The sequence below is a fragment of the Galeopterus variegatus genome, unplaced genomic scaffold (assembly GCF_000696425.1).
Source record: "Galeopterus variegatus unplaced genomic scaffold, G_variegatus-3.0.2 Scaffold6945, whole genome shotgun sequence".
NCBI classification, from domain to species: Eukaryota; Metazoa; Chordata; class Mammalia; order Dermoptera; family Cynocephalidae; genus Galeopterus; species Galeopterus variegatus.
Genome location: NW_007733056.1, coordinates 21,940 through 48,886, shown reverse-complemented (window position 1 = coordinate 48,886; position 26,947 = coordinate 21,940). Strand labels below are relative to the sequence as shown.

General features: G+C 39.0%; 1 protein-coding gene across 1 annotated transcript in view; it reads left to right on the top strand.

Moving 5' to 3' along the window:
* The window catches only part of LOC103606907 (CUB and sushi domain-containing protein 1-like), a gene marked incomplete at its 5' end in the record, with an annotated part of 86,747 nt that overhangs the window by 52,426 nt on the left and 7,374 nt on the right, over window positions 1-26,947 (top strand). Inside the window, one exon of the mRNA XM_008591466.1 lies at window positions 11,402-11,485. Within this exon, the coding sequence (XP_008589688.1) occupies window positions 11,402-11,485 (84 nt within the window). The remainder of the gene's footprint in view (window positions 1-11,401; window positions 11,486-26,947) is intronic.

Sequence of the window (26,947 nt, the reverse complement as noted above, 5' to 3'; positions counted from 1 at the left end):
AAAAAAAAAAAAGAAATCCTGCCTTTTTTGGCAATGTGAAAGAATCTGGAGGATGTTATGCTAAGTGAAATAAAACATCTGAAATTTTCATTAAAGAATAAATGCTGAAAAAATCAGAACATTCTTTCGTTAGGCAAGTGAATATCAGCACTATATAATTCTCATAGACATTTTCATATGAATCTCCAAAGATTGCATTATACATTACATATAGCAGAAATTATGAAATTAATTTAAAATAGATTAAGTAAATAAATACTGAGAAACACATATAATTCTTATGGTCACTCCCTACCTGTCACCTGTGTCAACTTTTCCAAAACATTAAGTGAGTTCCCCCAAAACTTGCCCATGAACTGGCTTCTTACTCCCCGGCTTCCATCAGATAAACATCCCCAAACATTAGGTACATATGGTGTGTTGAGAGGACAGGGACGGTGATGGAGAGAAGAAACCGGATTCTGTGAAGGAAAATCGGGAATTCATGTAGGAGAAAGTGCTGGTTGCAGAGAGGATGTTTAAGGAGAAGGGCGGGTTGGGGGGGTGAAGGAAGGAGGCTGGGAGAATGAGAGGGACAGTGCAGGAACGGGGGATACTTTCACACTGTTGCAGGAAAAGTTGCTTGGGAATATTGCTGGTAAATAAGACTGAAAATTTGAGCTGATGCCAGATTATAGGCATTATAGCATTTCAGTAAATTTTCAAATCATGTGTGGGGCATAGGAGGTGGGGCAGGATGGGGATGGCCAGGAATAAATACATGAATATCACACAGGGGTTGTGGCTGGTGACTCAGGCACCTTAGAGTGGTGTCCAGGGGAGTCTCTAAAGCGAAATCTCACTGTGAGGATCCTCTTTCACCGTTTACCATCCGCGTGGTTTAATTTAGTCAAGTGACTGAACTGCTTGAAATCCCATTGTCATTTTTATTTCCTTTGGTATTAAGATGATTTACTTTTAAGGTTGTGGGGATGAATACATACTAAGTTTAAAGCACCTAGAACATTCTATCAAATATGAAGTCCTTCTCCTGCTCCTCGTCCTTTCCTTCCTCCTCTGTTCCTTGTCTCCCCCTTCACCTCCTTCTCATTATTATTATTTTTGATGACTGGATTCAGAAAGAGATGAATGGGACCCTGAATGACAGGTAGAGTTTAAATTTAATCCTCAAAGGAAATGAGGTGTCAGTGTAGGCTATTAAAAACGGAATGACTTTACACGGTGTATGTCTTAGAAGCATCATTCTGCCTCAATGACATGGCCAGATTCAAAGGGCACAGGATTAGAAGCTGAAGAAATCAGTGCTTTATTTTGAAATTATGAAAGATAACATGTGCCTAAATAGGACACTGGTATCATGTTTGGAGAGAAGAAAAAAAAAAATGGATATGAGAAATATCTGAGGGATAAGTGATTAGTCACAGAAATGTAAACCTTTTATTTAATGAACACCAATATCTGGTGTAAAAATATGAAAAGCTGCTTTAAATTCAATGCTTGCAAGAAAATTTGACTGTTTATCAGAACCCTTTCTTGGGAAGGAGCATTCACATTTTAAATTATTTAATGGATTTTTGCAGAATTTGAAGTAAAAAATTCATACAGATATAGAAAAGGCATTCATTTACAGTGAAGGTAGCATGATGTATATTATGTATAAGAATTTTGAAATGCAATTGTAGTAGATATAGTTCAATATACTTCACTTACGAGGGGATTCACATATTGGTTGAGAAGCAGAAGTTAGAAACATGACTGTCTCCTGGAGCACTGTGTTGAGGATTCTTGTCAGTTCAATCCCAGACATTTCTCCAGTGCAGAAACCACGAAGGGATCACGTGCTGCTGGAAAAAGTCAGGTGCCACCCCAGCTTTCTTTCATTACGCATTGCAGTACTCCCTTAGTTCTTGGCCATCAGCATTATGCATGTAACTGATGCATTATTTTCTCCTTGGCACCTCTCCAATACTCTCATCTCTGTGTCAGCTCTTTTACTGTCAAGTATTCTCCATTATCCTGCTTAATATTTGCAGCATTTTTTGTGCACTGAGTTTAGCTCTTGCGGCCACCTTCTTCTCAAGACCTGTAATTCCCCTTCCCAAGATTAGTTCTCTTCCGCCACATGGGCATCTAAATTTTCTTCTTTCTGCAAAATTGATTTTCTCATAATGCTCCAATTCTTGACTTCTTGAACCAACTTCATTTATTTGTACTCTCTTCTTGACACTGAGAAATAAAAGGAAGTTGAAAACAAGGTGCATGCTTTTGATTTGCTTACATTTTAAGTCAAAAATGTGAATTACACACTCACGTGCATGCATGGACATACACACACACACACACACGAAGACATCATTTCTAGGAAGATTATTCTAGGTTGGTAGTGTACAGGGCAGAGTAAAGAGGTAAAGGATGACTGCAGAGACACAGACGACAGAAACAGCACGCATGTACTTGGTGTGAGTGCTTAAACAGGTAGGCTTGTGTACTGGCTATCCATAGAAACAGAGAAGGGCAAAATCTCCAAGTGACACTCCTGGGAGAAAAGTCGACCACATTTGCTCATTTTTGTTTTTGAATTTTCTTCTGTTTTCTGTTTTTGTTTTTAATAAAAGTGGCTTGAGGAAAGGAAACTTCAATGATTGCATGCCCAGAATATGCCCTAAAGGATAAACATTGGTACTTGTATTAGTCCATTTTCTGTTGCTTATAACAGAATACCTGACACTGGGTAATCTATAAAGAAACAAAATTTGTTTTTTTGCAGTTTTGGAGGCTGAGAAGTTCAAGGTCTAGGGGGCGCATCTGATGAGGGCCTTCTTCTGGGTGGGGATGCTACAGAAAACCATGGTGACATGGAATATCGCATGGTTAGGGCTTAGGAAGAATGCACCTGTGTGCTTTCCTTATGAAGTCACCAGTCCACACCCATAACTCATTAATTCATTAACCATTAATAGATTAACTGATTTATGAGGCAGGACCCTGAAAATCCAATCACCTCCTAAAGGCCCTGCCTTTTGATACTGCCATGTTGAGGATCAAGCTCCCACATGAGCTTTGGAGAGGACAGACATTCAGACTATAGCAGTACTAAAGACAGAAAGGTGAAAAAGCGTTTTTACTTGTTTGTTTTCTATGAGTGGTACATGTATGTGTATGTGTGTGGTGGGGGTGGCCATCATTAAAGGGAGGTGGAAATATCTCTTTTCTTTGGAGCCCAGTTAGTGGTCATTTTTTCTTTGCTTGAGCTTTGGAGAGGACAGACATTCAGACTATAGCAGTACTAAAGACAGAAAGGTGAAAAAGTGTTTTTACTTGTTTGTTTTCTATGAGTGGTACATGTATGTGTATGTGTGTGGTGGGGGTGGCCATCATTAAAGGGAGGTGGAAATATCTCTTGTCTTTGGAGCCCAGTTAGTGGTCATTTTTTCTTTGCTTTTTAATATGGTACCTGTGTTACTTATTTATTGTATACATTTAAACATTTTTTTGCAATTTCTCTCATTTTTAGTGTTTTTTTTTTTTTACTTTTTAATAAAAGAGAACCTTAAAATTCCAGCCTCCAAAACTATAACACAATGGTAATTACATGAGTAGCAGAAGCAAAAACAAAAATCTCATTCATTTAGCTCTTTTAGATAATTGAGGAGCAATGATGAACAAATCTTTGTTTGAATGGAAATATCATTTTAGATGGAAAATATAGAAAATAAACCAAAAACTTGACTAAATAAAACATATTTAAATGGTGGCAAATAATCTCATGACAATGAAACAGTGTGGAGAAATAATTACTGAGACTATTTAGGCATATTTATAAAATAAAGAAAACATATAACTATGTGTAATTCCTACCATGCAGAAGTAACCTTAACCAGTTCTGACTGAATAAGCAATCTCCGGTTTTTATGGACAAAGATCCTGATTCAGCAAAGAATGAGATCCCACTCTAAATCCTTTTAAGTCATTTGCTCTTTTTCACTTAATACTATGTTGTGAAAACCTTTCTGCTTTAATGAAATTAATTTTTTTAAAAACTAAGTATTTCACTGAATAGAAATTATTGCTTTTAACCAATCATTTATTATTTAACATATAAATCTGTGTACATTTTTCATTATTAATAATAACAGCGTACATACCTTCCTCATAGATGAATCTTCTCACACGTACAGAATTTTCGCCTTCAGAAAAATTTCTAGAAATAAAAATTTACTGAGTCAGAGAATAAGCATATGGGGTGTTCTGCAGTGGGGGCTTTTAACTTGTCTTGTTAAATTGGCTTCACTGACTTGTGGCTTGCCGTGGCACTCATTTGCGTTCAGCTTCTATCCATGTGCAGGTGTGTGGTGTGTGTGTGTGTGTGTGTGTGTGCATGTGGTCTGTGTTCACTCCATTAGTAATAATGGACAAGATGTAAGTAAAGAGAAGGAGGGGCTTCCAAGTTTTTCAAGATTATAAAACTTACTAATCCATTGCTGTTTTGTAGTCTCCAAACCTCTAGACTTCCTTTAACAAATATGATACAAATCTCTAATTCAAAGTGATTATTTTACCATCTCGCTTTCCATCTTACCCTACCCACTGTATTATTTATAGAATATTTTCCTTCTATGGCTTAGTTTTTTCCTTTCCTCATGTTACTATATCCATCTATAAAAAATTTACTGAATTTTTCCTATAAACTTGCACAGCGCTTTATGATATGAGTGATAACAAAGATACGTAAAAACCTTTTTTAAAAATAAAATTTATGACATAGCCAGGGAAGTAAGCCCTGACATGTATACCAGCAAACTCAGCTTATGGAATAATGTCATGTCACTTCTTTAGAAGCCCCTGGCCATTCATTCATCTGCCCAGTTAATGATGACTCTTGTCTTACTGGCCATTCCATGCAGTCTTCTCTTTCCACGGTGTCTGACTTTACACGTACTACATAAACACTGATGGTCAGTCTACTTTTCACTGCCCATTGGAGTGCTCTGAGAGTCCAGATTCTAAATACAATGCCAAGCATCTATGATATGGAAGTAGATAGGAGCTAGAAAAATCAATCAGTAAATTGGTGATAAAATCCTATAAAAGATACTTTACCCTAAGCCATTGTCTTATAGAAGAGTAAAATGAAATGCTTTTCTCTAACTAAATAAAGTCAAATCAAGGAGACATATAGCCAAAAGTTCTTCTGAAGGTTGCTAAGAACAATTATGTTTCACTAATTTCCATCAAAAACACTGTAAGAAAAATTCACAGTTGCCTTGAAGACACTTAAAGGTAATAGAAATATATCTAGTTAGTGTGTAGTATCATCCCACCAGCTCAATTCCTTTTCCAACCTTTCCATCCCCCTTTCCTCTCCCATCCACTGAGGGATCACCTTCACCCAAGTACATGCTTCTAGGGTCTGGATGTCTCCTAGGACATTAGTGTAGAACCAGCTCAATTCCTTTTCCAACCTTTCCATCCCCCTTTCCTCTCCCATCCACTGAGGGATCCCCTTCACCCAAGTACATGCTTCTAGGGTCTGGATGTCTCCTAGGACATTAGTGTAGAGTACACAGAACTGGATTTGGAGCTCACAGGCCTGGGTTTCAGTCTTGACTTCACCCATTTCCTAGCTGATCTTGGTAAAGGTTCTAAATTTCTCTAACTCAGTTTCCTCATTTTCCAGATAATCATAATAATGATAATAATAGATACATAAATTGATGCTATTTCTATGCTTATTGAATGAATCAATGCATATGGAAGTGCTTCTAAGTTATTACTAGTACTGCTTCCATAATTATTATTACCTCACTGTTTCTTCTTTTTACCTTGACTTTCTGTGCATCCCATTATTTCAGGGGCTCTTTGTTTTACAGGGGTCAATTATTTAAGCAGCTTATCTGAACACAGCACTGCAGGTGAAATGGTTCCTGGGAATCTCTGAGGTGTCCTCATAGCCTTTTGAGTGAATGGATCCAAGAAAAATTAGTTGTCTCTCAACTGCCAATCTGCCTCTCCCAATACCTTTATCCTGGCCACTCATCTTGTCATGCCGTCTAGAAAACCCACCTTTATTCTGCACTCCTTTCCTCCTCCGTCACCTCCAGGAGAGCAGTAATTCCTTCACTCCTTTTGAATTTATTTCCTCCTTTCTGTTTTCACTGCTACCACTCCAGGTTATGACTCTCTGGTTCTATCTTGCCACCTCAGTTGTTTTACTCTCTCTATTTTTTGTCTCTCCACTCTCCAACTTTCCAATCTACCTTCCACTATCAATCTGAACATTCTAAAAATGTGCTTATGTGTGTATAAGGTACAATTCATGTGTGATCACTATTTTAAATATGATATATTTAAATATAAAGCGAAAGTGAAGAATGTGAACTTTTGTAATCCCAAGTAGTCAGTGCTCACCACCTCTGTGTGCAAACACAGAACACTTCTCTCCATTTCCTCCTTCTTTTATTTCTCCTCTCTCTTCTCCTTTTGCTCTTCTTAATGGCATCTTTCAATTTTAGATAATGTTCCATGATTCCACAAACTGACACTTTATATCATATATATATATTCAGATATGGTTTTTTTTTTTCTTTGTAATGGCTGCTTAGTATTTCTATCAGGTTATTCTTCTAAACAAATGTTTAGACTGTGGCTATTCTTCGAAATCACAAACAATGTTTCAATGGACATCTTTACGTTCACACGCTTGTTAATTATTTCAATAGGACAAATTATTTGAATTGCAATTATAGTAACATTTTTGCACATTCAAAATTTTGATACTTATTGCCCAAATTCTTATCATGTACTAACACTTAGCTACTGAAAGCTCCTACCAGAGTGTACAAATACCTGTATTTCAACAGGGTTGATAGCAAGGTCAAACTATGACTATGTATTTTCAGCATCATATCCTTCAGTAATTCACCATGGTTTTTGCATGAGAAATCTCTTTCACGATGGCTCATCTGTCCACCACTGCAATCTCATTTCTTACTATGTGTTTTTCATTCCTCTTCTCCAATCATACTCTTCTACTCTCAGACCCTGAGTGTAGTGTGCTGTTCTAGGACATCTGCCTTTCCATACACCAGAAGCAGACATAAGACAACAGAAGCAATATTCATCACCAGAGGCATGTCCATAATGCTACATTTTCATGCAAACCAACACTCTATTTATCTAGTGAGTTGACCATATACTTTATTATCTGCACCAAAACTCTTTGGGAGTGAAAGGTAATTCTATTCATAATTAAGCTGAAAACAGCCAAAAACTATAGCCAGGGCCTATATCACCCTACAGAGGGACCAAGGTAACAAATATCCACAAGTTGAGATAATTGGACAAAGATTACCTCTGCAGTCCAAGCATTTCAACTGAAGGCAGGAGATATGACCAATGTCTCAAAATAGAGGAAAGAAATCCCAACGCAGTAAAAGGCTGTTGTGGCCCATTCGTGACTTGTTCAGATCTTCAATTCAACATCGTGCATTTTTTAAAAGAACTTTTGTTTCTTAATGTTACATAACATAATAGTACATCTTAGGAATCCTAGATTTGAATGAAATTTATTTAAATTATTTTTTCAAACATGCCTGTGTCTGAAACTTCTTTAAATTCCTGTCCTGTGCACAGTGTTTAGCAAATAGCAAGGGCCAATAAATGATAACGAAGAAATGACCGTAATCACAACCAAGCTTTGGTTGTTTTAGCCCACTAGGGAGGCGGGGTGGACTGCCACAATTAAAGTTCTTATGTAAAAAATGTGTAAAATGATAACCAAAAGAATCTGTTCTGACCAGGTCAGCTAAATTACAGTGTCTTGGGAGATCTGGGATAAATCAGTAGTCACATCCAGTAGTCCTAGACGACATTATCATGAGACCATTTTACTTAGAAGCAGACAAGATGTTGCCAGAAAGCTATAAAATGACTACGATGTAATCCTTCCCCTAGATCTCTGCATGTAGGATGTAACCTAGTAACAACCTCCAATCTGCAAGTCCTATACAACCAATAGAAAGCCTGATGAAGTAATTAGGCGGGGATGTCTTTCTCTCTCCTTTGACTCTCCCCTGTTCTTGTGATTATAAAGTGCTAAACTCTGCTAGCTATCTGATTGTGTCTTCCCGGTTACAATTGTGATAGTGGCCCAATCAATTCTTGCTATATATATTTGGCCTCAGTTTCTTCCTTAAGTTAACAATAGCTACCTGCAAGCCACCAATCCCACAAATCTATATATCATTTGGGTCCTAAAAATGGCCAAATATATTGTTTGTATATGTTTCCACATAAACAAAACATTATTTTCATAGAAACATCTATTGCATGTAACACAAAAAGTGCACTTGTCACTGTGCAGCTCAGTCGTGGCTAACGTGCAGTCGGCTTCCACGTCGTGTGTTGCTTTGTGTTTCACTGTTCTGTATTTCTGATGATGCAGGTTACCCAGCAATTTCCATGAATGTGCAGACTTACAAAAATAATATTCCAAAGTCTAGATACTGTGTTCTGCTTGTCTTAGCAATTTCGTAAGTGATGCTTTGATGTGGGTATTTGAAAGACGGTGTTAATGACCTGGTAATTGTTTATCTGGTTTCCTCTGAAGTGTGAAGTGTGCTGACAGCTGTCAACAGGGTGCAGCCCCTCAGGCAGTGAAGGGAGAGGAAGGGAGCACAGGATTTCTACCCTTCTGAAGATCATTCTGTGCTCAGCATCTGAAAAAACCTAAGGGGCAGGAGAAGTTAAAGAATAAGTCATACCTTTGTTTTAAAGGTGCTTACAGTGGAGAGATGAAATCTTTGTTTTCGTTAACAGGAGACACATGCAGCACACACTTTAGTGTTCTTGTGGCAGCCCTAAAGTCAATAAAGTGATTTTGAACTTTTCTATTTGTAATAGGCTTGTGTGTGTGTGTGTGTGTGTGTGTGTGCAAGGAAAAGTCTGTATTTTAGTTGACAGTTTTTGCTAAAGAACTGAACCAATTATATCATCCCACAGGATCACTTCTAAATTTTAAACCTAACAAACTAAAGTGTTCTTAAGTAAATATTACATTTTTATGAAATCCATTTAGGACATTTACGATTCCAAATAGTTCCTGTCTGTGTTACTGAGTATTATGCGGAGTCTTATGTAGTAAGTGTACGTGTGGTATAATACAGATTTTAAAATATCTGAAGCATAAATTCACTATCAGCTGCCTCTGTCTTACTCACTTTGTCCTTTGTCAGAAATAAAATCACCAGTTTTAATATTTTCTCATTTACATTGGGAGAATATGATCCTCTCAAATATTTTCTTTATGGAAGCTGTTTTAATCTTACCTTTGGCTGACTGTGGAACCTTGCACAGTATGATTAAAATGTTCAACTATATATATTTCATGGAAAAAGATCTGGCACCAAAGTTGTGTGTCTTAAAACTATAATCTCTCTCTCTCTCTCTCTCTCTCTCTCTCTCTCTCTCTCTCTCTCTCTCTCCATGTGTGTATGTGTATATATAAATCTAAAACTGTATGTATAGATTTAAAAAGTGGAAGAAAAGGGAAAATTCAAGTTCTGATTGGCACATATTTTAAAAAATACTTTCATATATGAAATATAAATTATCAGTGAGAGTGTATAGGTACCTACATATGTATTTTAAATTTAGATTTTAAGCATGCATGCCTTGTGGGATTAAAGAAAATGAACTACAATTACACAAATCTTCAGCGAAGCAGTTTCAGCAAGCCCATCCAGATGTGGGATTTAAGGACAAGGCTCCTGAGTTGCCCATCTTTCTCCACCTCCCTGAATTTCCAGGGCTCCGCCTGCCCCCACCCACCCTCATCAGAGATGGTGACTGAGAGTGAATCACTGAAGCTTCCGTCTTTCGCTCCACCTGTGCAGAAGCGTTTCCCTCCCGCTCTGCTTGTCTCCTGGCCCAGGTTTTGCTCACAGTTTAACAACGCTTGCCGTTGTCTTTCACGGGTCCTACTGCCGTAGCTGAGGGTGGCTCCAGCACGTGCACTGGTGGTGCCCTGGCTGCAGATTGCGTGTGCACGGTACTCCTTCCCTTCTTACTGGCTCGTGTGGAGTTTCATGCTTCTGATAACACCACAGGTGCTCTGGGTGCTTTCCCTGAAGGCCCTGTCCCCATCGCTCTGTTCACCACTGTCAGGTTATTGTTGAAGAGTGTTCCCTTGAAGGCATCCCAGCTGCTGCATGGTGCCCAGTCTTTCTGGCTGATCGTGTGGTACTTCCAGCCTTCCGAGACCCTTCTTAACATGCTGTTCAAATCGCTTCTGCTCACCTTGTAGATTTATTTATCCCCCACCTGACCCCCCCCAAATCTTTTCCATCTGTGGAAGTTCTGAAGCTTTCAACACTCTAGTTAACAAAGCCAGGTTAAGGTAACGAATCTAACAGACCAGGAAAACTTAGGTGCCTCATCACTGGCTGTATCTCCTGCTTGGTCAGCTGGTCTCTGGACTGACCACAACTGTTGACACTGTCACAGGAACAGTAGCTTCTGGTTGCCATCAGAGCATGGACCGTGGGGTCACCAGTTCTGTCAATTTCAGATTTCTGTGTGCTGCCTGCCTTTCTGCCCCCCTCCACCTGGCGCTGGCTCACTGCAGCCCATTCTGTCCCAACACCAGCTCCAGAACTCTCTCCTCATCATCCTCAAACCCAACTGTGTTTGCACCACCCACTTGCCAACTTGTCGTTAATGTTATCTTACCCTCTGCTAACTTCATATCAGACTAGTCTGAATAGTTTCTTAAGATGTTTCCTGCCACTTTCTAATGTGTACCTTTCTTCTCATCAGCTTTTCTTTCCTTTGCTGTTTTGAAATAAAATATAACACTTCTCCCTGCCTCCTCAGTTGCTCCTCTTATAGAGAATTCTTCCCTAACTTCTCTTTCTATACTTTATATATTATGTAAAATGCTGACCCAGACACTAATGAGATACAGTAGTAAGGAACTCATGATATAACCCTAAGAGCACACAGTATCATTCAAAATTATGAGTGTTTACTTAAATTATTTTTGATAAATAAAACATGTAGAAAGTAATGTCATCCATAATTTCATAATTAAATATACAAACAAATTAAATGCTACTCTGTGCCCCTCTACATAGAAATCTGCCTTTCCATGACTATATAACCATTAATATTGTGCATATGCTTGTGTGTGTATATGTGGTATATGTGTAATCATTTTTAATGGGAACATGAATACTGTAAACATTATTCTCCAATCTTTTACTTATTTTTCACTTAATAAAACATGAACATCATCTAGATCCATTAATTTAATGTCTACTTCACTAGGTCTACTTCACATACTTCAGTGTCTTCAGAATATTTGTAACTATGGGTGTACTAAAACTTGTTTACCCATTCCAAGTTAACAGATATTCAAGTGGCTTCTGAATTCTTGCATACGCAATACTGTGATGGAAATCATTATTACGGTCGTTGTTCTGAACAAGTAAGAATTGTAATAATTGGATATTCGAAGTCTGTATCACAGTCACAATCTTGCCTTTACAGTGCTATTGTTTTGAGGCACCTTTTATAAATATCTCTTACAGATTCTTCGCCTAAGAGTAAAGAAACTAAGACACTGAGCAGATGTAGGATTAGATTATGAATCAACTACCATGGCACACACTTTCTGTCACAAAGCCGTTTAAAAAGGCAGCCAGTGACCTCCAAACTATTGTAAAAATCCCTGAAATAAAATGGCTAGCATATCTGCATTTCAGCAAGCTTGTGGTGATGGTACACCTGCAGCTCTGAAATATTGCTTTGTCAGTGCAAAGTCTATCTTAAGTATATTCTCATGGACACATAAATTAATATTGCATTGCATTTAGACCAACCCTACGTTAAAGAAAGACTTTTGGAGTTGGTCTTTTTTTTTCTTTCCTTTTCCATAAATCCTTTGTTGGTTGGTTGGCTGGTTTTAGAAATAATATCTGTTGCTTGAATATATTCGACTCTTCAGTGTTCCTCTTTAAAATCACCAATAAATGACAAACAATAAGTGACATCTCTAAATAGGTGGTAAACTACTTCTAGAATATGAATTCTCTTCCATGTTATTTTAAAAACTTACAATAGATTTTCTACCTCCTCTAACAATCAAGAAATAAAAAATATTTATTTTAATTTTAAATAGTGAATCTTTTAAAATTAATTAATTTCAAATAAGATGTCTCTTAAAATTAATTCATATTATTCTTATTCTTCTCTACTAAAAAGTGGAACTACATTTTATGCCAGTTGAGTTTATGTAGATCATTCATTCTCTAAAACCGAGGCAGAGATGAAATAGGGATGCACCCCAGGCAGGCGCTCATGAAATTCAGACTGGATCAGCACTGCCACCTCTGTGCCTGGCAGTTAATAGACTCACAATGTGCTGGCAACAGCTTAACCACCCCACCCTACCCTCAGGATAGAGAAACACCCCTGTCCCAGAACAATGTATGTACCCTCCCCTTAGGAACGCAGGGGCGTTCTCACGTTCTCTCCAGGCCGTCTGTGTGCACACATGGGCGCTATGCTCTCTGCACGATGAAGTCCTATTATGTGCATGTTCATTGGTCTCTCTCTCTCTTTTTTTTTTTTTTTTCCTCTCTCTGGCTGGGTGCGCTCACCATGCTGTGGGCTTGGATTGGTCCCAGGTCAGGTTCTCCTCTCTTGGTTTGACCAAGGACCTAGACCAGCCGTCTGGTTGCAAAACAGCAGATACATATGGATTATGGGAACAAAGTATGTTAATGTAAATATTTTTGCAACAGAAAGGATCTCTGTAGAATATGCATTAGATGTGAACTCTCAATTCATTACAATGTCATATTTCAAAATCCCCATATCTCCCTCACGTTATGGTTTATCCGTATCAAAAGAGCTTTGGTGTCTTCTTAGCAAAGTTTTCAAATACATAAAGACAGGTTATCTCAATTCAGAGGAACCTTTATAACTGCCTAACAATATCACTTTACAAAATACACATAAAGTTTTAAGAACTATTTAATTTAGCATATACTACTTATTTTAAAATGTTGTGATCTAATTTTCCTGAATTTTAAAATATTCAAATAAATTAAAAAAAGAAAGAATATGAAAGTACTTTTAAAAGTCATGGAAAAATAGAATTAAAAGATAATATGAATCTTTGTATGAACTTTTTGAAGTACCCTCATATAAAGTGATCTGATTTCTTCATGCTATGTGGATGATGAATATTTACATCAGTTTTCAAACTTTCTCTGTGAGTATATATTTTTAAGTTTCTAATAATTCCCTCAGCCCTTCCTTCCAAATCATAATACTGTCTTTTCCACAGATAGCATGATCCCTGTGCAGGAAGTCACATCTCTGTGTCTTAGAGGTTAGGATGGATTCAAAGCTCCTCTATGCAAAGAAGTTCTTTGCCACTTGTTCTGAGATTTTTGCCATTTCTTCCAGCAGTTTGGAACATGAATCTGCAAATCTCTTTATGTTTTTCTAAACAATTGCTGTGAAACTTCTTTCTCATTCTGGAGCTGGTACATCCCAGCCACTGTGGAACTCATGAGGTCTGTCCTCAGGGCCCACAGTGATCAGCCTTGCTTTTCAGTTCTAAAACCAAGTCTGGAATGACAGGAGTTCACACACATCATAATTGGCATGATCATATCACATAATGCATTGTATTATCAACACTCATTATGAACTTTAACACAGAACTGATATGATACACTGCCCTGAATATCTCGTCATCATTATGTCTTTGTCATGTAGGATGACAAACCATGCTATACTATGGTTTAGTATCAAACATGGGCCATGAAAAGCATAATCTATTTTCAGGAAAAACTTTTATACCTTTACTAAAAAAATAATACACACACACACATATGAAAACAAAGCTTTACCATTACAGAAGCAATAATTAGGTAAATATAGGTTTTTACAAACATGGTTGCAATGAAAATCATGTATTCAGTAAAATCTGTTTTGTTTTCCTAGGTTCTCAGTGGGCAGATTAGTTCATTCCAGTCCACTGAATCCTAAAGCACTTACCCACCACATCTACTCTGAGGCTTAAACCCAATGAATGACTCATAAATACAAAAACTATACTGGCTTTCAAAACATTAATTCATTCATTGGAATTGGAAAGGGGGATGCTATAACACACAAAAAAAGAAAAATCCAGAGGACAATCTTGAGAAATTAACATGCTTTAGACATTATGCTTATTATCTCACTGAATCCTTGAACACCCTAATGCCTTAGGCTCTATTTTTATTTCCTTTTTAAAGATAAGAAAACTGAATCACAAAGTGATTAAGTTTACCTTCTTAACCATTACCCTATACTGCCTTCAGCTTTAAAAGCATGTAGCGAGGTAATTAAAATTAGATTCAGGCTTATCTTGTCAAATGTGTGACTGGAGAGTTTTGAGAAAGGGATCTCACTGTGTTCACTTTAAGTTAAGAAATGATTCATTATCTGTTTAGAGGGAAACAGAGACACATTTATATGATGCGGTGCTTCAGTTTTCACAGTGGAAGCAAAGATTTGCAACATCAGAACGCATACTACATGTACTCTGATTGCCTGTTCATTTCCTCATTCATCCAGCAAGCATTCCTGGATGCCTCTCTGTGACCTGTCCAGGGCATGGGGAAGCAGTGTTGCAAGTCTGGCTCATCGTGGAGCACATGTCCAAGTGAGGTTGAGGCAGCAAATAAATAAGTAAACAAATAGCAAGATTTCAGGTAGTGATTGCATAAAAAGCAAACAACAAGGAAATAAACAAATGGCACTGGGCAAAGGATGGAGACTGGTGAGGTCAAGGTAATGGATTTTAGGAACCACACACCAACAGGATCGCACTGCATTTCAACATCTCCTTAAATTCTGTACATTTGACTTGATGTCAAATCATTTTATTCACAGAGCTGCAAAAACTCTTTCAAAACCTTTATGTGACAGAAAGTTACACGAACTTTAAGGCTAATTTCTGCAACTCTTTGCCATCTTCCGTAATTCCCAAGTTTACTCTGAATTTGTCCAGCTTTTTACACAGTCTTTAAATATTCTTAAGTGAACTAGTTTTTGTTTTATAAAGTTAATGATTTTTTTGTAGCACTGTCCAAAAGCTTTTGACAGTAGAACCTCACTGTGAAGAAAACAATGTGTTGTGACATCAAGAATTTGGTTGTTTAATTTGCTAAGGTTTTTGTTGATGTTGTTTTCTTTTTTACAATAGAGGCAAAAATCTCTCATGAGGGCACTATCTGTATATATTCTCCAACAGTTTCTCTAAGATGGAGCTTTTGTTGCCAGATATGAAGGCAAAACATTAAATATATCATGGCCTTAGTTTATTTAAAGCACCCATGCTCAGCAGGAAAATAATTACTTAAATTTTACTACCATTTACATTAGTGAGATCTGTTAACTATTAACTTGATGGAGAAGCTGTTCTTTAGTTTATTACAGAAATTCTCCTCAGCATCATGTGACATGTCATCAGTATGTTGAATAACTACTGTCTGAGAGCAAAATCTCCCCAGATCTCCTGCACTGCCCCGGCATTCTCACTGTGTGCTCACCCCAACTTACGTTACCAAGCTCCATTACTACAATCGCGTCCATTGCTTCACTCTGCCTTTCCTGGTCAATAAATTCTGCTGCTAAATAACTTGTTTCCTTTGCCTTTTCACAAATGTGACTTTTTTCCCAACAAAAGCTTTACTCTATTTGAGATTCCAATAGCCCTTTAATATAATGAACACCATTATTGTCAAATGGCTGTGATTTGCAGTTAAGTGTTTTCAGTTGGCCAAAGCAAGTGTCTGTAAGTTGTTTGCCACTGATGCTGAGCAGTGAACAGTACAATTGGGCCTGTGGAAAATTCACGATAAGTAGCCTTCACTGTAAAGACAGAATTCTTTTATGTCCTGCATTACATAAGAGCAGTGAAATGACACAAAATATTATAATTCTTTATCATTTACCTCATCGAATTGTCTGTAGACCTAGATCTTGCAAACTCCTGTTCTGCAGCTTATCTTTAGAAATCACCTGGTTGGACCATCTGACATGTGTGCATGACATAAATGCTAAAAAGAATAAATAAAACAGAGGACATTTCCATAACTAAATGAGTAGCTTGGGGAAAATAGAACTTCACAATACTACTAACATGTAAACCTGCACAATCCACATTTTGCAACATATACAGTGATGGCTAAGTGTCGTGATGCCAGCTTGGTGATGGCACATAAAAATTTCTTCTTTAAAATTAAAATTTTGGTTTAATATTTTATTGCAAAGTACAGCTTATCTACTTTTGTGAGCCATTTGGCAACATGTTAAGGGAAAGTTGGGCAGGTAATTCAGGAAGAAAAGAAGCACCATCAGTATTGCTCTTGCCATTTACAAATACTCTCCAGTCTCATGTGAAACACAGAATGGACATAGCTAAATGAATACAGTGTTACTACACACTCACTCCAGCTCCTGAGAAGTCCCCTAACAAAACAGCTAACAGAAACCCTGGCATCGAGTTAGTCCAAGCAAGATTTCTTAATAATTCCAATAAATTAAGTGTGGAAAAAAAGGATGGTACAGATTTCAGAGGAAATTAAGAGGTGAAATTAAGAGGATGTTGTAGTCAGGAGTATAGGAGAGAGAGAATTCCTACAGAAGTTTCTTTGCATACACCTGGGTGACTGTAAAAAATGAGAATTAGATAATAAGAAATACATGTATGCTCTAGCTATATGACTAGGTTTCCTACAGCCTGCCCTGCCCATTTTCTCTGTGGGACAGAATTCTCATTTTGGCAACCACAAATTAGAGCTCCTGCTCCTTCCTATGGAAGCTGGGACAACTCCTGCCCTTGAAGAGTTTCTGTTTCCCACCCACAGTTTGCATAATTCCACTAATATTTTGTTTCCCAATCTACTGGGTCCATCAATAACAAATAAAATTCCTTATTTATAAGTGAAAAAGGGCATAAATAAAGGAGTTTTTAGTACGATCTTGACTTGCTTACTGGGGTTGGAATTTCTTAAGGCACTCCTAGTTAGAACTGCGGAATATGTCTTCCAAAAGAAACAAGTATATGTATACTCTGTAGAGGGAAGAAGGGAATGCTATATGGTTCTAGTGTACACCAGTAAGTTGTTTATGAATTAAAATGCCTTATGGGCACTAGCCAGAGAACCTAGCCATAACTGATTGGTGATGCCATAGAAAAATTAATACTAACTTTCTAGGGACCAATTTACTTCTGCATATTGGATTGCAAACAATTAAAATCTGAGAATATCTGCATGTAATCAGAAAAGGAACTTATCAAATATGTGACATTATTGATCCAAAAGTATAAGACAATAACGTCCCTAGATGATAAAGTCAGTATGTGTGTGTATATATATATACATACACACACACACATATAAACACATATATCCTCATATATGGTTACCTATCTATGTCTATAATCTATCAATTATATATCACCTCTCTCTTTCTGTATTACTTTCCATCGTTGAATAAGTTAAATTGTTTTTAAAAATAAGGAATATAGCTATACAGTCAATTTAGTTAGGAGGATATAAGTATTATATTGTTAAATATGAGGCTAACCAATTTTTTTTTTTCCTTTTTGTCTTTTTTACTGACCGGTAATGGGATCGCAACCCTCAGTGTTGCGCCCGCACCGCGCTCAGCCAGTGAGCGGGAACCGGTCTCCACATGGGATCCAAACCCTCAGCAGGAGCGCCGCTGCGCTCTCAAGCGGCGCACTCTCCAGTGCGCCACCGGGCTGGCCCTGAGGCTAACCAATTTTGATAAATTTATAAACTTATGAAAATATTTTCTTTCTGTTAAATATAGATGTTTATGTCTTGCAGCTTTTTCTTTGTCAAAAAATATGGTAAATATTGGAGAAAAAACTACAATTTTTTTAGTATGGTAGAATATTCTAGAAAGTAAAGGGAGCTTGAAAATCATTAAGATCACCTCCCTCTTTAAAAAACCTATGCATGAACACAAACATATATATATGTATATATACACATACACATAGAGACAGACTTAATTTTTTACCTCCTTCTATCTTACTGTAACAGATTTTAAGTAACACTTGAGAGAGAACATCTACTTTGCTACCTAGGTTTTATCCTATGTTAAGATCATGGACAAGTTTATCATGAGGCAATAGTATATTTTGAAATTAACTTTATGCTACTGTGATCAATTTCCTGAGGGAGAGAGAGAAAAGGAAGGACTAAGTTTACATGAGAAAAAAGAGATTTAAAATATTTTAAATACTTTCATATTAAACATAAGTTGGTTTAAATTTACAGAACTATCCATATTTATATTTTACTTCCTAGAGCTGTAGGGCATCTTGGACTAGTATATTTCTGGTCATCTCCTTCTTTCAAGCATTTCTTTTCTCTTTAGAAAAAAAAAAAAAAAAAAACACTTTTAAAACTTGGCTATGTTTCCTACTTCCAAATCCTGTTCTGATCTCCCTTGAGCCTGGTCTAATCAAGCTTTAGTTTCTCCTACTCACCCAAAATATCTCTAGGCAGGTTCACAGTGACAACCATATTGTCACACTGGTGGTCCACTCTCAGAACTCCCCTACCCTGCCCTGTAGTTGGCACTGGACGCCCTCTTCTTGCGAAGACTCCTTCATTGCCTCCCTGGAAATCACTTCTTGGTTCTCCTCCTATCTTACTCTTCTTGCCTTCTCAGTCCCTTGGCTGAGGCCACTTAGTGTCCCTCAAATATAAATATTGGACTGCTTCGGGTCTTCTCAGTCTTCATTTCTCCATCTGCACTCACGCTGGTCCAGTAGTTTAAGCACAATCCACACGCTGACTTCTTCCAAAGTGTTCTGTACTCAGACATCTTTGAACCCCAGACTCGTATATCTGCTTGTCCACTTGACACAGTAGAGACTGTGAATTCAGTAGGCATCTCAAACATAACATGCCTAAATACAAACTCTGGATGTTTTCTCCAAAACCTATTCCTCCCACCATCTTTTTTCTTCTTCTTAGAAAATGGCAGTTTCTTTCTCCCAGTTGCTTACGCTGAAAAAAACGTATAGTCATTTTTAACTCTTCTCTTCTCTCCTGTCCCACATCCATCAGCAAACCCACATAGTCTAACATTGTATTCAGGATTCAACCATTCGTCCATTTCTACTGTGAATCACAGGTCTCAGCAACCATCAGGTCTTGCAAATCTCTCCTAGCTCACTTTCGTACTTCTGCTCTTGCCCCTCCCCTCCATACACCTGTTCCCTACACAGAAACTAGACTCATTCTTTTTTAAAGTTAGCTTACCTCTCTCTTCTGCTTATAACTCTCCAGTGATGTGTTACATCACTTGGTAAAGCAACAAATGTCCTAATGATATTCTTCAATGTCTAGCATAAACCATGTTCCACCTCCCCTTGATCTTGCTTCTCACTCTTTTTCCACTTTGCAAACTGCTCTAGCACACCAGTGTCTCAAACATGTCAAGTATGCTTTCATCTCAGGTCTTCTGATCCTGCCCTTCTCTCTGCCAGAAATGATCTCCTCTCAGATATGCACAGGCTTGCTCACTGCGTGTGAAGCAGGTTCACTGTGCACTGGCCACCAGCTTGTCTGAGCTTGGTGAAACAGAACACACTCACACATAATGAGTTACATGCAGCAGATTAAGGCAGCAAGGGACAACAACTGCCTGGGACTCATTGTGAGCTGGTCCCCTGAAGCTCAGGAAAGCTGCCTGGGATAGATGGAGTCTCACCTGTTCATGCCCCACTTGCTGAGTGACACCAGAAAGCAGCCCTCCCTGGTTTTTACACTCTGGGGTGATTGGTATCACTGGGCTGAAGCAATGAAAGGCATCCTGTTCCCAGGAGGAAACTGGCACAGAGTCCCAGCTGATCTGACCAGCTACCCTTATCTTGAGGTGTTGCATTCCCAGCACATTCTATAGTTAGTCTTCAGAACTATGGAGAAGGGGGTGGGAGCGCCTAGGTCAGAACTGTTTGGTCCTATGTCCTACAGATCTGTATGCAGCATGACTTTCACAGAGGCCTCGCCTGCTCACAGCAAACACCCTTCTTCTCTCTGTTATCCTGTTTGCTGTTTCTTCCTAGTCCTTGCCACCATCTGACATACATACGGTATAGTCCCTATTTGTAAATTGCTTCTGTCCCTGCACTAGAAGCTCAGCAAGAACAGAGACTGTGTCTGTTTTGTTTACTCCTGTGTACCCAGTTCTCGGACTGTACCTGGAATGTGATAGTGCTCAGAAGTAATCGTGGAATGAAATTATGAAAGCTTATCTTCGGAGTTATGAGGAAAGAGATGAAATAAAATGGCAAAGATATTTAGGACAGTATTTGACTTAGGACAGTATTTGAAAAATATTCATTGATTAATAAGGGATAAGTATGAATATTAAGGTCAATCAAGACCCTTAGTATTTCAATGTTTCATAATAATACAACATTTGGGGGATTTTTTTAGAAAACAAAAGAGTCTGTGTTAATTTTTAAAGGATATGAGACAAAGTAAAATAAATAATGTATCTGTCCATATGCAAAAATAGATGATTAGCAAAAAGTTTTAATTTTTAAAAAATGGTGTTAAGCTGTAGTTGATTTTCAAGGAGAATCTGTGTATGGCACTGTTGTGATGCAAGAGCTCCAGGTATTTATAACAAGAAAGGTTAGCACCTAATTTAATTAACTCTCTTTGCCAGATGAGAACTGTGCTTTGTATGTAAGTTAAATCAGGAGACACTGGTTAAAATTCAAAGTTAAAAAAGCCCAAAACATTAGAATAAAGCTTTTTTTTTTTTACTAAACTGTCATTGTGCTGCATCCACTCAATTCAGTGTCATTTCCAAGTGTGAAGACTGACTATGGTAAACCAGTCTGCAAACAACTCAGACCACAAAACTGACCACGTGGGAGCAAACTGTCCGCACAGCGAGCTGCACACAGCAGCGTCACTAGTGCCCGTGCTGCTGCAGTTTTATTTGAGATGCAGACAGAAGTAGGATTAGAAGATTATTTCTCAATCTAAGAACAATTTACAAGAAACAGAAAAGTTGTGATCTGTGTGTGAAGCCATTGTGTCTAAGTCTGTTGGTGAAGGAAAATTATCTACCATTTCCTTGGTGGTTTAACACATCTTCAGTTGTCCTTTCTTTTTTGTGTTTTCTTTCCTTTTTTCTTTCTTTCTTTTTTTTTTTTTTTTGTAATAAAGAAATGGCCAGCAACTTTTACTTTCAATGTGTTATATACTTTTAACTTTAAATGTCACTATCTGACACTTTATTTGGTTCTTAACGTGTGACAACATCACCCAGCAGGCCAACAGGGAGCAAAGGTGAAAAGAGGAATTTGAGGATCTGGAGCTGGGCACGGCCATGTTCACATTCACCTCCTGAGCGATGTGTGTGACGTCTCGGTCACGCTTTACTTGCCTGTGTAAGACGAGACCTCTGTTTCATTCATACAGCACATATGTGTGGCCCTGCTGTCATCTGCCAACCACTGTGGTAGGCACCAGAGATCCAGATTTGAACACGCACATACAATCACTGCCATCATAACGGACAATCTAGTGGCTAAAGACATTAACCTGGAAACAAATTTACACAGTTTGGATAGTGGTAAGTGCTGTCCAGAAGATAAAACCAGGGATAAAGAGCTGGGGGGAGGGCGCAGTAGCCCTTCATCTGAATTGCTTCAGGAAGTCCTCTGTGAGACAGTGCTGGAGGGTTAATTCCCTAGGGAGGTGGCCGGTGGAGGTCACTTCAGGCAGAGGCAACAGCAAACGTGGAGTCCTAGAGTCATGGAGGCCAGACAACTGGGAGTGTCAGAGGAAGAGCCAGGGCCTGTTGTGCTCTGCAGGTGTAAGGTGATGTACTGGGGCCAGAATGGATGAAAAGCGGTTCAGTGATGGAGGGAAGGGGCAGCTCTTATAGGTCTTTCAAGAGGTCACTAAGGTCTTTCAGGTCACTAAGGTGTTTGTATTTTATCCTAATTTCAGTGAGAAGCACTGTAGGATTTTTAGAAGGAGGGGGTTGATTTGATTAAATTGGAGCCCTAAGAAGATTGATCTGGCTACTGTGTGCAGAATGGTTTGCAGGTGAGGCAAGAGTGAGAGGCAGAGAATAACTAGAAAGGTTATTGTGGCATTCCAGGTGTGAAGTAAGGCAAGTCATAACTAGAGCCAAAATGTTTCATTATTTCAGTTATTATTTTAGTTACACTAAGTTTCCATTTATATTGTCAGAACTAGGGCTCAGACCCTCCAAACCCACTGTACAGACTGGGTCACCAGACCCCTCACACGCAGGTCCACGCTAGGTAATTGGAAAGATTCCAGGAGCTGTTGGCAGACGACATGAGCTCAGTCCTCAGCTTTCTCAGCAGCAGCAGCAGCTTACAAGGCTGATGGCTTACAGGTCTGGCAGTGGCAGTGGCCTTGCAGAGGGTCCCAGGGGCACTAGCAGCAGCATCCAGCAGCAGTGGTGGCCTTCCCATGTCCCCCCCCATGGGGGGGGCATCGTGAGGATGGGAGGGGCCGTGGATCAGAGCCACTCATCCTTATACTTAAGTCCATAACCCAGGACACCTGGGTGCACATGCGCACTTACACTAGATGATCACCAAGGAACACGTGAGCACGTATGCCTATTTACATCAAATGCTCGGCAAGATTCTGAAAGTCTGAGGGGCCCTGACCATTTTTCCTATATTTTCCCAACACCAGGTGAGAGGAGACACTGACTTCAACCATGTCCTTAGTGTGGATGGAGAAGCACATCCGCACTAACTTTTGTGAAAAACATAGACATGGAGCTGGCAGGACTGCTGATGAATTGCACAGGGGTGGGATTGAAAGAGAGCTATCAAAGATTGCAGGCAGTGCCACATTGCTGAAGAAGATGAGACCAGGCTGGAAACACAAAAAGGGGAGCTGTGTAACTTTGTTGGGTGGTAGGAACTAGGGCAAACTTGAGTGCACATACGATCTCAGGTGATGCATCTCAGGGGCTCCATCTCAGGGGCACCATCTCGGGTGAACTGCTGCTACTTGGTTCCAATGAACAGTTGCTATGTGAGAATTCAATGTAAGCTCTGGTCAACTCATCTCCTAATTTTTCTAGGGAAGTTGTAAATCTACAAATTCATGTGTAATCCTCATTTTCAAGTGTTGGTTCAGAAACTTGAAACACTCTACATTTTAAACTCTGGCCATGGGCCACCAGTTTCTGCATACATAGCATAAATAGGACTTAGCACAGAGTCTTGTATGAAAGCTCAATACATTTTCTCTAACAAACATATGATACATGGAAGAATAAATCATTACCCTTAGTGAATAACAACTCTAATGGAAGAAATACTCATTATTCTCTATCCAAGAAAAATAAAAGTGACATCAATGATAAAACATGGGAAAAGAGGCTGTTGAATTAATTAAAAAGTAGTTATCGAGTCTATAATATCTGACCAAGATTATGCCAAGTGCTAATGGATGAGATATCTTCAATTGGTGGTTTTTATTTCTTGCCCTAAATTTCCAGCCAGCAATTGATAGTTAAAAACTTTTCTGATTCTTGATAATGTATGAAGTGATATATAGTTTGTGCAAACATAAAGTATTGCAGATCAATCTGGAATTTGCCTGAAATAAATGATGCTCCATGAATTTTATTAAATGCAATTTTCATCATTACACCATCAGAATGGTAGAGCTTTGTAAAGCAAACATGCAAATATTAGTGTTTTAAAAAGAGATTAATAAACAGGGGTTTTATTCACACATTTGTAAGCCAATGTCTTAGGTTCCCGAGAAATTCATTTTAAATATTTTTATGTATGTTGTAATTAGCTAACATACTATGCACGGTCAGTTTATGGAATGCGGTGGGTACAGTATTTGTTTTTATCGCATGATATCTTATAATGTGTAAAACAAACATACTGAACCACGATAAAGTCTCAGACAGATGACAGAAATGCAAGTCATATAAAGAAGAATCTGACTTCTTGTTCCACATGTTGTATGGGGGGAAGCTCTCAGTAAATACTGACTACTGCTAAATTAGATCTCATTTTCTCAACCTGGGTTTCTCATCTGAACCACAGAACACAGACCATGGTTTGAATGACTATTTTCTCAACTCCCCCAAGGATGGCACATACCTAGTGTCATTCCAGATTCTGATGGGAAGAGTTAATCCATTTGGAGACAGTGGGTGCTTTAGGGTATTGGGGTTCAAGTCTGTTGGGATAATATAGGAAACATGGTCAGGGCCCCTCAGATGTTCAGAATCTTGCCGAGCATTTGATGTAAATGGTCATATGCACTGAGGTGTTCCTTGGTGATCGTCTAGTGTAAGTGCGCATGTGCACCCAGGTGTCCTGGGTTATGGACTTAAGTATAAGGATGAGTGGCTCTGACCCATGGTGTTTCGTGCGCATGTGCACCCAGGTGTCCTGGGTTATGGACTTAAGTATAAGGATGAGTGGCTCTGACCCATGGTGTTTCCCATCCCCGCGCAATGCCCCGCCGTGGGGGGGAGGGGCATAGGGAGGCCATCACTACTGCTGGATGCTGCTGCAGCTGCTAGTGCCCCTGGGACCCTCTGCAAGGCCACTGCCGGGCCTGTAAGCCACCGGCCCTGTAAGCTGCTGTCATTGAGGAAGCTGAGGACTGAGCTCATGTCATCTGCCAACAGCTGCTGGAATCTTTCCCAATTACCTAGCATGGACCTGCGTGTGAGGGGTCTGTTGACTCAGTCTGTACAATGGGTTTGGAGGGTCTGAGCCCTAGCTCTGACAATATAAATGGAAACTTAGTATAACTAAAATAATAACTAAAATAAGGAAACATTTTGGCTTTAGTTGTGATTTGCCTTACTTTACAAAGTCTCTCGTGGAAAACGGGAGGAGAGGCTGCTCCAGGGGCAAACACTTCCACTTATTACTCTGGAACTACATTTCTGGCCACTGCCACTAGATGGTAGTGGCACTTCACACTTCCGAATTATACTTTTTACTCATAGGGAACGTGAGGATGGTAGCCACCATTTATTGAGTTTCTACTAGGAGCCACGTCATACTTCATGTTGATGCTGATCTTCAAAGAGACCCTGTAGATGAAATAATGTAACCCACATTGATCAAAGGAAACCTTACCCAGCATCACTCAGTTACAAATTGAACCTGTTTTCTGACTTGAAGCCCCTTCTTCTCTCACAGCTATACAGGGTAGACTGAAGACTGATGAAATTCCAACAACTCACTCTTGTGTTCACATTAATTGAAGCCCAAAGCTACCATATTAAATATGTTGCAAAGTGATTAGATGACTTAAGTACAGGCAGACATCATATGTACAAACTTATTAACTTATTAGCTCATTTAGAATTTATGTTGATGCCTCCACTTGTGAAAAGTAAACCTATGGTTCTTTGTGTACACCTGCCAAAAGCCATACTTATTTTACTAGGGAGTGGCAGTTCAGGCTCAAGATATCAGAGCTTGGTATAACAACAATGACAGTAATATCTACCAGCTACTTGGAGACATCTCCTCCACTTGTGTTGATCAGGACCTGCGAATATGACAGGGTAGTCACTTGCTTGATTAGGTTCCTTTAGATGGCAAAGTTGCTGGCATAGTGGCTCCCCGGAGTCACCCTATGATAGGTGAATCCACTGTAGCCACCTGGAGAGGGAGTCTCCTGCTGGCCTTGAAGAAGTATATACCAGGAGGTAGAATCTTAGGGGTCATCAAAGAATTCTGCCCACAATAGGACCGAAGACCACATCTCCAGATACAAAAACTGGAGGCAGAAGACATCACCAGGGATACAAACTTAAGGAATTTTTAAAAAGCAATCCTACAAAGCAAACAGTGAAAAAAACAAAGCGAAGAGAACAAAGAAAGGTGCTGGAAACAGGTGTTTGTGAAGTTTACTATCACATTAAAGATGAAGAGGATAAATGAATTAGCAAGAAAAAGATTAAGGCTTTGAACTGCCACAGACTATACAATTGAAGATTAAAAACAAATTTATTTCAATTGACAAAAAAGCAATTAGAGATGATTTACATTTTTATTATCATTTCTGTCCTCCTGACTCAGTTTCCTTCTTTAGTGACGGCATGATCTATAGAGGGTCCACAGTACATCCGGAAGTGGGAGTGACCATTTCAGTGCCCTTTGTCATTATCTTCTTACAGTAACCCTAGCTATGTTTTACTTAAATTCTAGACTAAATCATTTGTGGCTTCCTGTCTGTCAATGAATACTTTTAGGCAATGTGCTACATTTCTTAATATATGATCTACAGAAAACTTCATGTGAGATATTCATAAAAAGGAAATAAATTCAGCTTTAAAGATTATAGGGAAAGTGAAGGAAATGTTCACCTATCAGATGTTCAGAATCTTGCTTTTGATATAAATATGCACGTGAGCCCAGGTGTTCCTTGGCTATTGCTAATGTAATTGCGCATGTGCACCTAGGTGTCCTAGGTTGTGGACTTATGTATAAAGCATGAGTGGCTCTGATTCACAGTGCCCTCCACCCCCGGATGCTCCTGGGTGAAGGGGGGAGCAACGGGGAGGCCGCTACTGCTGCTGGAGGCTGTTGCTGCCAGCTGTTGCTGCCAGGGCCTCTGGGACCCTCTGGGAGGCCACCACCACTGCTGCTGAGGACAGCTCGTGTCATCTGCCAATGGCTCCTGTGACCTTTCCCAATTACCTAGCCTTTGGACCTGCATGTGAAGGGTCTGGTGACTCAGCCTGGCATGTGAGGGGTCTGGTGATCCCTTTTGTACAATGGGTTTGAAGGGTTTGAGCCCTAGCCCTGACAATACAAATGGAAACTTAGTAT